This window comes from Trachurus japonicus, chromosome 8 (assembly GCF_045865225.1).
Source record: "Trachurus japonicus isolate A0001 chromosome 8, Traja_1.0".
Taxonomy (NCBI): Eukaryota; Metazoa; Chordata; class Actinopteri; order Carangiformes; family Carangidae; genus Trachurus; species Trachurus japonicus.
Window position 1 is genome coordinate 10,216,680 of NC_140914.1, and position 14,710 is coordinate 10,231,389.

At 40.0% G+C, this 14,710-nt stretch overlaps 2 protein-coding genes across 2 annotated transcripts in view; one reads left to right on the forward strand and one right to left on the reverse strand.

The window, feature by feature from the left end:
- The window catches only part of rcvrna (recoverin a), a 218,850-nt gene that overhangs the window by 128,354 nt on the left and 75,786 nt on the right, over positions 1-14,710 (reverse strand). The gene's annotated exons all lie outside the window — the stretch shown is intronic.
- Positions 6,337-13,354, forward strand: LOC146982628 (uncharacterized). Its single transcript, XM_085785590.1, has 6 exons — positions 6,337-6,411; positions 9,302-9,457; positions 9,543-9,714; positions 11,103-11,223; positions 11,316-11,396; positions 12,988-13,354. Exons 2-6 carry the CDS (start codon positions 9,362-9,364, stop codon positions 13,346-13,348), a joined length of 831 nt encoding a protein of 276 aa, XP_085641716.1. The 5' UTR covers positions 6,337-6,411; positions 9,302-9,361; the 3' UTR covers positions 13,349-13,354.

Genomic DNA, 14,710 nt, shown 5'->3' on the forward strand with positions numbered 1-14,710 from the left:
ATGGTGGAGGTGAGGGCCCAAGCCATGTAAGGAAAATTTCTACTTTGTATCGCAGTCCTACATTTAAAGGATGAAACCTGCAATCTTTATGTTTATTCTTTTCTTTTCTTTTTAAACAAAAAACAAAAAACTTTTACTTTAAATATATAACAGCAACGATACGGAGACACAAAATGACAAAAAAGCTGCATAAAATTGCCACAAGAGATGCAAAACAGTCACTAAGAGACAAAACTGTGACATAGAGACATAAAACATTCACAAATAGACATAAAAAGGCCAAAAGGGGAAAATGAAAATGATGAAAGATTGCAAAATAACTATGAAATGACACAAAATGACAACAAAGACACATACTCTATAAGGACCACACCAAGTGACATAAGAAAAATAAAGTTATTATTATTATTATAAGACAAAAAAGAGGAGGAGGAGACACAATATGATTATCATTAAAACACAAAACACACACACACACACAATGACCACAGGATGACTTGCCTGCCTGTAGTTGTTTGGTTTACGTGTCTGTGCTCTGGGGCCCATTCCTCACGCTTCATCCATGTTCGCCACCTGCTCTGTGCTCTTTTACATCTTGCAGGTGGCTGCCCCCCGAGGTCAGGATACTCCATTACCGTTAGCGGAGCTTCACAGCTCAGACTCCAACACTGAAGATCTCTTCCATCTGCAAGAATCAAAGCCCAAAGATTAAAAGCCGCCTTCTGCCCTTTCTTCAAATTCTCACTTATATATTTATATCCGCACAGAGAGGAAGGCAGTTCACTGGAGATTTAGCTTTGAACTAACTTCTGAGGGATGTTTTCACAGGCTGACACCTTTATCAGGCAGCTGTCACAAGACCACAGATAATTTTCAGTTCATACTTTTCTGTTCGTCTCTCAGCTGAACAAGCTGCACAAAGTTGAATAAGTATAAGTAAATAAAAAATAAGCGACTGCGTCTGCTAGGTGCTAACCTGTTGTGGATAACGATGAGATTCGCATGAAAAACCATAATTATTGTTAAAGCAGTCAGTCTTTACACAAGTAAAAGGTTCTTATCTAATCTTGTTTCAAATCTTTATGCTCAACATTCACCCTTATTGTTGCTTTTAACTTATTTGTCTGTATATTGTTCTTGATATTGTATATTTACATACATCCTTAAAAAAGGGTCTCAGAGGGTTCATTCAGGTTCATCCCCTGTTCAATTATTTATTTAAAAAAAGTAGAAATTAAAAATCTTCTGGCTGGTGACCATTGATTTTACGACTGTCACTGGCTGATTTTGTTATCATTTTCTCACTGAGGTTATTCACACAATCGTATTTCTCAGTTGCAGATGAATTGGAAAAATGTCACTAATGCCTTGCACAGAACAAACTCCTGTATGCTGCTCCTGCTCAGCATCACAGTGAATATTGATTAACCAATTTTTGTAAATATATGAGATTCTTATTTGCATTAAAACTTACATTTGCTCCATGAGAGCTGGTGCAATCTTGATATTTGTGCTCTTGTGGACGTCAACAATCAGACATCAAGTTCTGTCCCAGTTCGACGTCAACTGGGTCATTTCTCTGTAACTTCTTGGTAAGATTTGGCACAACCACAAGCCGAGCTGTCAAGATTGTGAGAGGAGTGGGACACAACAGTGAGGTTGGGAATGACGTGGTGTCAGGAAGCAAAACAACAGACTGTGTCACTTCAGTCTGGACTTTATAGCCCACAAAGGCTGCTGAAACTCGGTCAGAATCTCGAGGACAGAAAACAGAGAGGCCTAGTGCCTTAGTCCATGCAATAATAGTAATTAAGAGGAACATATATGAAGCATTTATCTCATCTGTGTTTAGTTGAAACACTGATGCAGCCTGTTGAATCAGCGACTTCATCAGTTGCTATGCAGAATAATGAACTATGAAATAAAGAGAAAGCAAAAACAACACACCGCCGAATATAATAAAATTCGTCCTTTTTGCCAGTGATGTAAATTGATGTAAATTTGCGCCCTGTGTTGTTTAGGTGTATTTCATGAGGCCATTATGTTTCTGCATAAATTACTGCCTGCAGCTGTAGAGCAGCAGGACCGAGACAAAAGGCTGAATTATTCTTGACAGGGAGACTAATGACAGTATTTTTCTTGCCCTGTGAATCCAGTATAACTAAATTTCACTTACAGAGATGGATCATCAGTTTATTTACCCAGGCTTGGACTGCAGCAGCAGCAGCAGCAGCAGTTCCTGCAGAGCGATGCTCAGTCCTCTGATCATCTCCATAATATATAGACTTTTAAACTGCTGCTGCTTCTGAACTTCACTGGAGGAAAAATGTCAGAGCTTCTCTGGCAGCTGTGAACGCTGGCAGCCTCAAATGGCAACGAGAGGCCGCGATGTGGAAAGTGTCACCTTTCACTGCCCAGAAATCCTCTCGTCCGACGCCAGAAAATCGTCTTTGGCACGCTCTGATTTACCAAAAGGACAAGAAAGGCTACAAAGTGTGCAGAGTGCAGCTTCCTCAGGACAAACCTGAGACATTATGTCCTTTCTTTCTGGAAGTGCCACTGTACTTTAAGTGTTCACGCAACGAGAGCAGAAACTTGGGAGTCACTTACTAGTGTTGTAGCCATGCGCAGTTTATAGACTCTGAATGAACTTATTTTGTTATGTTAATGAAGGAAAACAATGCTTAGTGGAATGTATTTCATTTTTTGTTTGTTTTTTAGTCATTTTGTCAAAACTTTTGGATTTTTTTCAAAGTAGTTAGGGTTAGGGTTATTATACAGTAGTTGTCAGCCAATAGAGATTATTGATATCTAATTGATTAAGAATTAGATCTTAATTAAGTTTTCCCCATTTGGCTTCTTGATTATAATCCGAAAGACTTATCGTGACTGTGCAGACATCGGTCACAAGCAGCCATATCATTACCTTTCAGTGACAAACCTATTATCAGAGAGGTTTGTTGTGTTGGCGTTGACCTGATGAGCCTAAGTTAAAGAGGAACTATGCAAGATTTTGTACCTTACAGTAATTAAACAGCTTCAGAGTAATTGTGATGGTTAAACAACTTGTTATAGAGGCGGTCTGTCTTCCACCTAGTGTCTCTTCTGTCCCTGGTGTCCCAGCTCTCATCTCTGTGGCACCGCAACACAAACACACCCCATAATCCAAAATCTCTAATGACAGATAAGACTACACAAACATACACATTGTATGACGTATATGACGTTATCCACCGCTTCATGGATTGCCCTCTCGCCGGCTTCATTGAAAGCAAATGCACATGGGCTTTAACATTTCCTCTATTTTAGCTCCATGTTTGGTCTCCAACTGCACATGTGGGGAAACATCTGGCTCTTTAGCTGCTGAATGCTTCACGTGCTGCTCTCTGTTATTAGTATTAGTGCTGAGCACACAGTGCACAGTGACACTAGGAGATTACTGGGAGTGAAACCTAAAAGATAAACAAACTGTGCCGCTTCCTATAGCTGAGGAGAGCCCCAGACTCAGGTGATAATCCTCTGTATGTTCTCTTCCTCCACATTATTCTACATTCTTTTGATATTGTCACTTTCAGGCTTATATTGCCTCGTAGCTCCGTGAGGTGGTGAGGGATTGTGCTGTCGACTGACTGGAGATAAGGAGTCTGGTTCTGGGAAGCCGGGGGGAATAACAAAGGCCGTGACCAACCTGCTCACGAGTCCGGCCACGCAGGGACGGACGGGAACCACCCAGCGAGAGGCTGGACAACGGCAGAGAACAACAGGAAGCAAAAAAAACTGAAGGAGGGTGGTGAATACAAACGAGCTGCAGACAGAGGCATTAACTTTGAAGATGTAGGATTGTCTAACTCAAAAGCTAGTTTAGTTTATTTTTTGCACCACAAATCAAGTCATGTACTTCAGGTTTTATATTTTCTAAAGCATGTTCTCCCGCCACAAACAAACAAAGCTGCTGGTTTCTATTTGATTCCATACAAGTAAGTTTAACCTGTAATTAATTAAAAAGAAAAAGGAAACTGTGTCACTGCAGCATGAAGTCATTAATACACAAGAAAAATGCCACAACAACAAAACTAGCAAAGTGAGTTTTATGCAAAAATATGCAAATATCAATTTCAGCATGTGTTAAATCAAAATGAATCCGTTGCAGTTATGTGAAAATAAAAAAAGTAGGCTAATGGGCGAAGAAGAAACTGTTTCGTAATATTATGAACAGTACTGTAAACTTACTGGAATAATAAAAAAAAAAAACAACAGTACATGACCTAGAAATAAGATAAAACACACGAGTAAACAACAGTGTAGAACCATTTCACACAACACACTGATGAGTAAATAGGGCATGCATATGATTATACCATGATGTGTGATATACCATCCACCTATAGATTACATTACGTAACACATAGAGATGATGACATTTATTTGATTTGAAGCAGGTTTTAATCTCCAAAAATACCACAAAATAAACGAGTTTCACAAAAGCACAACAAAAGCCCTTTGTTGTTGTTGTTTCTGCTCTGACACAACATGCCCCAGAAACCACAGAGACAGAACTGCATTAATGCAACGTGTTGGATAACAAATAGCTTTATACACAAACTTGTAGAGCAAATTGTTAATAAAAAAAAGAAAAGAAATCCACCTTCATATACAAGCACAGGATTTATTATGTCCCCCTTTAAAACGGAAACAAAACATTGTACACACTACTGTAATTACTATTGGATATATCATGTACAATCCTGTGTCTGTCACTGTCGATAAGATACTAAACATCATTTACCACGTTGTTGTTATTCATCATTTCATAATAATCTCAGTTATAACACCTGTAACCTCAGAGGTTGCCATGGTGACCTCTCTGCTCCACGGTGTTGACCTCTATTAGCTATGAAAAAGAATAAACTCTATACCTACAAAGCCACAGCTCTTTTCTCTTGGGATTAAGACATCATGATGGGAACTGTGTCAAATCAAATATTGTATAATATATATTTTCACATTTTGTCCTTTAATCTCATGTTTTCATTTCCCTCAATTCAGATTTTTTAGTGTTCATCCTGTTTCTGTATCTTTTCATCTGTTTTATTGACAGTAACGAACCTCCGTAGATCAAAGTGTCACGTCCTTTATGTAAAAACATTTCTCTGCAGCTCTGAGCAGAGAAACAGATTTCTTTTTTCTTTTTTTACATTAGTATGGCTTGGCTCAGATTTAACTCTGCATCATCCCTGGTTGTTTCATATGCTGTGGCATCAGGGATGAGTCTGTCACCTCGTCCTCTTGTGTCACATCCTGGCAGAGATCACATCGCCGATCGCAGATGGAAAATGTTTTCTAGAGGAAACTGGAGCACAAATCTCGCAAACGTTATAACGACACAGATTGTGTTAGGAAAGTGGTCCAGATATTTAAAAAGCTGATTCATTTAGGCTACTTGTCTCTACCGGGTTAGTTGTTTAGTTAGATTTTTTCACGTATTGTAGTTGTTCTAAATGTCTAAAAGTCTTTTAGATCAAATTTAGGCAAATTGACAATAAATGTTTAATTATCAGCAACAAATACCAATACAACTGTGAAAATACGCTAAAGAAAGTTGTGCATGTTGCAAATGTTGCAATACAGAACTGAAATCAGCTGATTTACTGGTTCTGCAGTAAAATGTCCCTGTAACTGATACATCAGCATGTTGCATCATGTGGATCGAGGTTTTACAGATATTTACTGTAGGATATATGATGGTATCAGGGAGTTTCCAATGGGTTCTCAGATAAATATAACAAATATGCCGTCAATCATAATCTTAACTCACACTGACAAATTCATTATCAAGTAAAATAGTTCCTGCAGGTTTGCCTGTGGACAAATTAGTTAATATGGATATAAAAACTATAGGTTTTGAATGTTCAAATGTGATAAAAAGTGAGAAAAATGTTGTTCCTATAGGAGATGATATGGAAACAGCAGCAGTTTTAGTCTGATAGGTCAGCCTGTGAATGCTGCCACCTGGTGGACAGACACGTCCTTTAGTTTCTCTGCTGTTCACGAACTATGAAAACCACTTTAAAAAAAAATGCTGCTAAAGAAAGAGAATGGATTAAAAACCTTCCTCTGTGAAATCATCGACTACTCACTTCCGCTCCTCGTCCATCCACTCCTCTCTGTCAGACCTTCAGCCCACTATGACACTATTATAGGCCTACACACTATGCTACTGCTTGTTTTGAAGGTCTCGTTACCAGGGCAACCGGCTCAACACAGTGGCTGGACAACAGACTGAGCCAGGAAAGGAAAAGACACGAGGACGTTTAATAGAAAGATTTGATTTTAAAAAGAAAAAGAAGAGGAGGAAGAGGAGAGAAGTTCAGTGAGTGTGAATACTGATGAAGTCTCTGACCGTCACTCATGGTAAGACTGATGTCTCAATTACTGATGTTAGAGCAACGATCAAATGTCAAACATGTTGATGAATGAAAAAAAAACAAAAAAACAAACTAACTGAGGCTGATTATGATGTGATGGATGATCAGGTTCATGCATGAACAACATTCAAATCATTATCATCATCTATCTAGATTAAATGCCAAAGCTCAACACACACTATCTTGCTATCTTTGTGAGGACACTCATTGACATAATGTATTCCCTAGCTCCTTACTCTAACCTTAACCATCCAAAACAAATGCCTAACCTTAACCATTACTCTTAACCTAATATAAACCTAATTATGACCTTAAGTCTTAACCCTCAAACAGCCCTTGGAAAAAGTGAGGACCGGCCAAAACGTCCTCACTTCTCAAAAATGTCCCCACTCTGTTGTTTAAAAACTCTTGCCGGTCCTCACAACGTATAAGTACAAGAACACACACACACACATACACACACACACACTCCTCCAAACAAGCAGCAAAAAACACTGAAAACATAAAAATGTATCTAAGATTCTGTCACGTAATCAACACTCAAAACACACACAGAAGAACTGTGAGCTGAAACCGTTTATTATTTTTCAGATATTAAAGGGTAGACTTGTTATTTTAATTAATTTTAATTACAGTAGTTGGTTTGTTTTATGACACATACACTAGTAGTGAACCACTGGACCACTAGAGGGCGACGTCACTCCACACTGAGCCTGTCAGAGGTCACAGCCTCTTACAGTCTTTGCTTCACACCCACTAACTGTGCTACTTTACACATGTAGAAATTTGACTGAACATATAAACTTTGAGTTAATGTACTGGAACACTTGCTTTTGCATATTTTATATCTTCTTTCAACATTGTCTGTATTGTTGTATGAATCTGAAACTATACCTACTTCACTGACTGATGGCACAAACCCCCTGAAAAAAAGAAAAAAGTCCTAAAGGAAACATCTTGAATTTTGGGAGTGCCAACGCACACACTCATGCAAAAAAAGAAAAAGAATTAGCCTAAAATGTCATCCCAGTCCCCGACCCCCCACCTGGCTCACCACATACCAGCAGCACACCTGTGGTTCTCCATTTGATGAGGAGGAGTGGTTGTTTAAAACCTGAAACCTACTTTGAAGTGATCTTCCTGTTGTAGAGGAGTGAATATGCATGAGACCCCACAGGAACATGATAACAGCAAAGATCAAAGACTGTGTCACCTTTATTTTATTTCATTTTATTTCATTTATGACCTTTTATTCACAAAGTTCAACGCCTCAAGAGTTTAATTTTCATCCACAGGTGATTTGTCAGAAATGTCAATGTACTTACTAGTTACTTTCTTTTCCATTTAGCCACTTTTTTTCTACATTTATGAACTTTTAACTATGATTTTATCTGGTGTTACTACTTTCACTTAAGGATATTCACGTTTCACCACTATCAGTATAATCAAACTCTCCTCAGACTAAGAGGCATCCTGACTGGCTCTCGTCCAAATCAGTCTTTCCTCGCACACCTTCGTCTCCAGATGGGATTTCCTGTCTGAGTCTGAGGGAGGGGCTGGATCTCAGGAACCCAGCCCAGGAGGTCCCAGTCCTGCATGTGACTGGTGGGATAAACGGGAACGTTGACTGGGACAGAGGAAGCCGGGGGACAGCAGTGAGCTCACCGGCCCCTCGACGTGGTGTTTAACTGGTCACTGGCTTTGTTTCCTGTCCTCATTGTTTAAGATGAACAGGAAGGATGAGCCATCGCGAAAGCATCATGGCTATTTGTCTCTGTTTCTGTTAATGTTGACGCTGCTGGGGTTTAGCAGGATTCATCATTCAACTGAATCGTAAATCAGGATGTCTGCAGACAACTCTTTAAAACAAGTTATGTTACAGTATGTGTCATGTATGTCCAGTCATAGATTTACAAATGACATAATTGGTAACCAAAATATTTGAAAAAAGCTGAAGAAGTGAAACATAAATCAATCAAGCATAAAGCAATGAACAAATTGACAACAGCAAAGGGTCATACCTATTAGTTAGCAATAAGTAGGCCTAAAAATAGATGAAATATTCACTGTAAAGAAACATGACTTGATCAATCTTGATGAATAAACAGCTGAAATAGTTAGCTTAAAGAAACCAAATTAACTAATGGATAAAAGGCTACTATAAATGGACAAATAAACAGTTAGCCAAAAGCAAGCAGTTTAGCTAATAGATGGGCTAACCAAATACTTATTGATAATATTTGCCAAGTGTGAAAATAACATAGAAGACAGAAGAGGCATAATATTGTTAAAATTGCACACAGTGTTTTTTATGAAATTTCAGGATGTTCATAAGGTTTGTAAAAGGATAGCTCACTTCTTGGCACTAGATGCAACCAACAAAGCAAAATTTAGAGATGAAATTGCGCTGTATGAGTTTGACACCCCTTGTGTTAAACAGATGGACAAATGATTAACATCACAATGCTACCTATAGCTAATGCTTAAGGTACAGTAGGATAATGGACATTTGGTTAAGTAGTTAATGTTTGACTCAACAATCCTACATTTAGCTATAGGCCTACTTCTGTTTAGAGTTAAAATAGATTGCTAAACAGAAGTAGGCCTAGTTAATTTAAAGTAGGCTAGCTAATGAATGAAGTGTTGACGATGTGAGCTAAATGTCACTAAGCCATTAAAGCCTAATGGCTGAAATAGATAGGCCTATAGAAAAACAAACTCGATTAATGTTAAATTCTGATCTATAACCATTACATCTCATTGGAAAACTGCTACTTTAAACTGCAGGTGGATGGAAAAATCCATCTTCTGGTGATTTTACTGTGACGTGACGTCTACTTTCAGCATGACTAATAATATTTCATTTATTCCTCCAGTGAATACAAAGCGATCCACCTCATCTTTCCTGTAAACAAAGAACTTCCTGATGAGACGACATGCCGGCGAACATGAAAAAGAAAAGGCGACAGTCCCGAAAACCCAAGAGAAAAGATGGGAAAAAAGCATCAAAGACAAAGGGAAATCCAATAAAAGTGTGTTATGACTTGTAGACTCTCCAATTATATTTTTTATCTATAATAGCCTATGTATTTATAATCTCTATGAACCCTATTTCAGGTTTCCGTAGACAAATCCCGTGAGGCCTCCAGGTCCAACAGGCCGGAGTTTGAAGTTTTCCTGAAGGAGACGATTCAGTGGTTTTCTGATCATCAGCAGCAGGTCGATCAGTATTTCAGCCTCAGGGACACAGACCAAAGTGGATCAGTCAACCTTAAGGATTTTGAGCTTGGTAATCCACCTTCTCTCTGCACCATCATCCCCAAATCTGTGGGAAACGTTGTCCCCCCCTTTGTCCTTCTCCCTGCTCTCTTTTATGAACAATTATGTTATTTTCTAGCATTATACACCAAAGATCTGTGGGAGCTCGTGAGCTGCTTCGTCATTTCTGGTCCTTTGAATGTCAGATAAAAACAGATTAGAAAGAGTGAAGTGAGTCAGTATTAGCTGAATGCCACAGTGTAGTTGTGCTGAAGTATTTATGGAGGGTACTGTGAATCAGACTTTTGATAATGGGAGCAGTGACTCCTTTCATCCCTGCACAGATAAGAGCAGCTGGCTCTGGGAAAACCAATCCAGGACAATGTTTCTTTTGTCTGTCAAACTTCAGACACACAGAGTAAAACTATACATGTGTAGTGAAGGACGTTTGAGGAGCTCCAAGGAGCTGAGACCTGCAGAATAATACTGCAGCAGCTCTGGAGGTGCAGAGTGTGATTCACTTCTTTTTCTTTTCAAAGAGCAAGAAAGACAAGAAACTGTGAGAGAGACAAAAGTCCTCGTGTTGCATTTTCAAAAACCACAGAGTGAGCAACACAGTGACAGATATATAAAAGGTTGTATCCAGTTACTACTTAGCCACAGGAATATTTTATCAAGAACTTCAGGGTCAAATACCAGGAAAGGGTGAAGACAAACATGTATGTAGATGTATCTATGCTGCAGACACCACCCACACCAGATCCCTAGAATATCTGTTTTCTCCGCAACACCATTTTATCCATGAATTAGTCATATTTCTTTCTGCAGAGACACAAAATCAAAACAGATCATGACACTGGAGACGCTGAGAGACATCTGGTGGCCCACTTTTCCACAGAGCTAATGAGTTCCTTTTCAAATATAGAGAACAAGTGATAACCAAACAATAATAAGAAAAACATGGAGGGAAAGAACAGGGAAATGTCCTGTCTAGCTCTCGCTTAATCAGTACCGCCTCATAATTAAAAACGAGGGAATATGTTTTTTCTCAACATTAGCTGGAATGCAATAACCCTTCCAAATAAAGAGTTACGTTTTAATGCTATTCTGTTACATTATCTGTATTTACATTTATATACAACTATAGGCAGTTATGGATGAAAGGTTAAAAGAAAGGGCCACAGTTCTGCTATTCATTTATCTTTTATCTATCTGGATCTTCAAAAATAGTCTTTACAAAAAAAAAGAAATCATAATTTGTTCACAACATTTTTGCATCATCTTTCACACTGCCAAAACAAAAAGGTGCAAGATGCAAGATCCTGCTTCAAGATCAGGGAGGTCTCGTCAGATTTAGACAGATGTGTAGTTGTGAAGTTGTGTGTTGTGGTCTAAAACTTCATGTGTCTGTTGTTGCAGGTCTGATGAATCTGGGTGTCCCTGCTCAGCAGCTTCAGCTCCACACACTGTCTGAGCTGCTGAAAACCAACAACAATACCATCAGTTATCAAGACTTGAACAGACAAATACAGAGGTTAAGGTAAAAATGTATCCTTTTTTTGTTTTTGTTTGGCTGGTTTCTCCTCCATTTATTAAATAACATGGGGGTTTTCTGTATTTTTCTTGGAGCAGCACAGAGGTGAAGGGATATCAGGACGACTGTGGTTTGCAAAGATCTGCTGATGATCGGCTGTTCAAGCCTGACAAAGACAGGTATCACTGTTCATTAACACTCATAAGAGTAAAAACAAGATTTCCTAGCAGCTACATTTGCATTCAGTCAAGTACCAAACCTACACACAAGTTTAAATCACTTGTTTTTGAATGTTTTCATTTTAAAGTTCTTCTCCAGACGTGTTTTAAACTGCAATGATTGAGATGTCAACAATGTGGTGCATCCACCACTGGAAAAAACAGACGTAAAGTCACTTGTATTTAGAGGAAATGGAAGAAGCAGCAGCAGCAGTAGCTTGTTTTAACATCATGTAAAATAAGATAAAGCCACAGGGGCCGGACAAGGCATCAAATGTGTCCCCAAAGAAAAACAGTTTCAGCAGCTTCTGCGTTGGCGTTCGGCCACAAACTGCAGCGACTGAACCTCATGGAGGTCTGAGGTCAACCACTCAGTTATTTCTGACCCCCAGCGATCAGCAGTAAATCACTGTGACTCCCCCTCCAGCACTCAGACCCCCCCACCCCCACTCCCACTCCCACCCACCAGACCTGCAGCTCCAGGACGCATGTAAACTCAACAGCTCTGCAAACAAACGCGGCCACACTCAGACCTACAGACAGGTGCTGATGCCTCTTTTGACCCGGCTGCCATAATTGTTTTGTTTGTGTGTGTCTGTCTGTCTCTGTGTGTGTGTGTGTGTGTGTGTGTGTGTGTGTGTGTGTGTGTGTGTGTGTGGCAGAGACACTGTGTTTCTCCAGTAGTTGCCCCACACAGTGCTGTGTACTGCTACTGTTGATTATGGCAAAAAGTGCTTTAATTAACCAATTTGTTGACAAAAAGTAAGTCAAATTGCTGAAAAGTAAAACATTTTGTGAGGAAATCTGAGACAGGAAAAGAAAAGAAAAGCAACAGAGACATAAAGTAGGCAGCTCTTATAATAACTGTGGGCCCAGGTGCTCCCAGTCAGTTTGAGTGGATGGCCCCACCCACTAATTACCTGAACCTGCAGCCGGAGACGAGGAAACAAGATGCAACACATCAAAGCATTGATGACAATTTAATGTTTCCATCAGCCTGTATTTTATAATCACTGCAGGATGCTCATAAAAAATCTGGAGACAGAAATCTGCTTTGTTTTGTTTTGTTTGTTTTGTTTTTTTTATATTCTGTAAAAAAAAAATTATCTGGATCATTTTTCTGGCCAAAAAAGCTATAGGCTACTATATATTTCTCATATTTGTTGTTGTAACCTGTACAGTATGTTTCATTCATTGTTTTGGACAAAAAACACTCCAATACATTGTGGCATTTGCTCAGCGGTATGCAAAAGTATTGATTTATTTCTTTAAGGGCTGTTTTGTTTCGTCGTTCAGGGCCTCTGCAGTTCAAACTTGACTTCCCTAAATCACCATTAATGTGCACAAAGTGAAGTGAGTTCACTGTACAGACATGAAAAATATGTCAGGGTCTATAAAACATGTCAGGTCTGGTGGATTTCTATAACCCATAATTACAGATACACTCAGAGGACTCTTATTTCACAAATATAAATACCACCTTGAAACCTCAGCCTCGTGAAGCCGGAGCTCCCTGATCTAAAATTAGATTTTGAATGTCCCCAACAAACAGGTTCATCCGTCTGGGTGTCAGACTGATCCCCTTCGACTGCTTCCCAAACCATCCAGGGAACTTCGAGGTGGTTTTGTCGAGCAGCACCAGAGTGTTCAGGCTGATCAGGATCATCCAGGACCGGGTCGGGATCCAGACCTCCAGACTGGAGGTTTTCCGCGGCCGAGCGCCCACAGAGGACAGTCGGCTGCCCCCGGAGCGCTCCCTGGAGGAGTGTGGCCTCGGCGGAGGACCAGAGGAGAGTCCTCCAGAGGACACCGTGTACTACGACTACAGGCTGGTGTTCACAGACTGTCCCGTCCTCAACTGTGACCACTACCTCCGGTCCAAACCAGACTGGGGGACGGGACACTGTCAATGAATTACACAACTGGATAAATCTAAATGTGACGCCACCATGAGGGTCACGACATGTGCCTCAGACATTCATGTCTTCATTCCACTACATTTAGCTTATTTCTAGCTGAATTCAGCCATTGCTGTTGACGGGATAGTTCAACGTTTTGGCAAATTGGTCCATTTAATTGTCGGTGCAAGCTACTTTTAGAACGGTGGAGCAGAGCCGCGAGCTGCTCAGAGCTACGCTACGGAGGCTAATGGGATTTCTTGGTTTCCCTCATCAAACTCATCAAATACACAATCCAACAACTTCAAAACGCTCTCGTGGACAAGTTGTGACCTGCACATTCACCACGCTATGAGATAATAACAGAACGTTACCAGACAGAGTTGTTTTCGAGGCAAATGCAGAGACTGCTTGCTGAAAAACTGCCTTCAACAGGAACGCGCATCAGCAGTTTTGCATGAACTTACCTTGAAAACAACTCTGTCTCGTAACGTTCTGTTATTATCTCATAGCGTGGTGAATGTGCAGGTCACAACTTGTCCACCAGAGCATTTTGGAGTTGTTGGATTGTGTATTTGATGAGTATGATGGGAGAAACCAAGAAATCCCATTAGCCTCCGTAGCGTAGCTCTGAGCAGCTCACGGCTCTGCTCCGCCGTTCTAAAAAATAGCTTGCACCGTCAATTAAAGGTAACGAACCAACTGCTATGACTATAGGAGTTATGGCAATGGGCCAGTTTGCCAAAATGTTGAACTATCCCTTTAAGGCTGAAATTAAGTTTAATTCAATTCAGTTCAGTTCAGTTCAACATATAGCCGGAGCAAGACATACAACAATGACATGAAGAAACATCATCATGCAAAAATAACCCATGTAATGTTATAATGAGAAAGACAGTAACAATCACACAGGGAGTTTATATGACAAAGAAATAACTGTACATATAAATAACTGATTGTTATTATTAGATCAGACTGTGTGCCACCAGACATTGTTTACATCCACGTTCCTGATGTTAATAATTGACAATTTCTTAGTTTTAATCCAATTTTTAACATGTTTATTGCTCTGTACTCGTGCTTCATGTTGGTCGACCTCATTTCATATGTGAATCAATGATAATGACCTTGTGATGTTTGGGGGGCGGGGCTTTGAGCCAGGTGAGGTAGGAGGACTCAGAGGCAGGAATGGAGCTCAAACAAAAGGTTACTTTATGTTCGAATGGGCGGAGGTGGAGGTGGAGGTGGAGGTGGAGTCGAGGGGGCTGGAGGAGCTGAAATTCCTCCCAGAGCAGGGTTCAGTCTTGTGGGCGCTCTGCTCCTTGGCAGTGGAGCTCCCTGCAGAGAAATGTGTGGAGGAGTGGGCTCTCAGTGGAG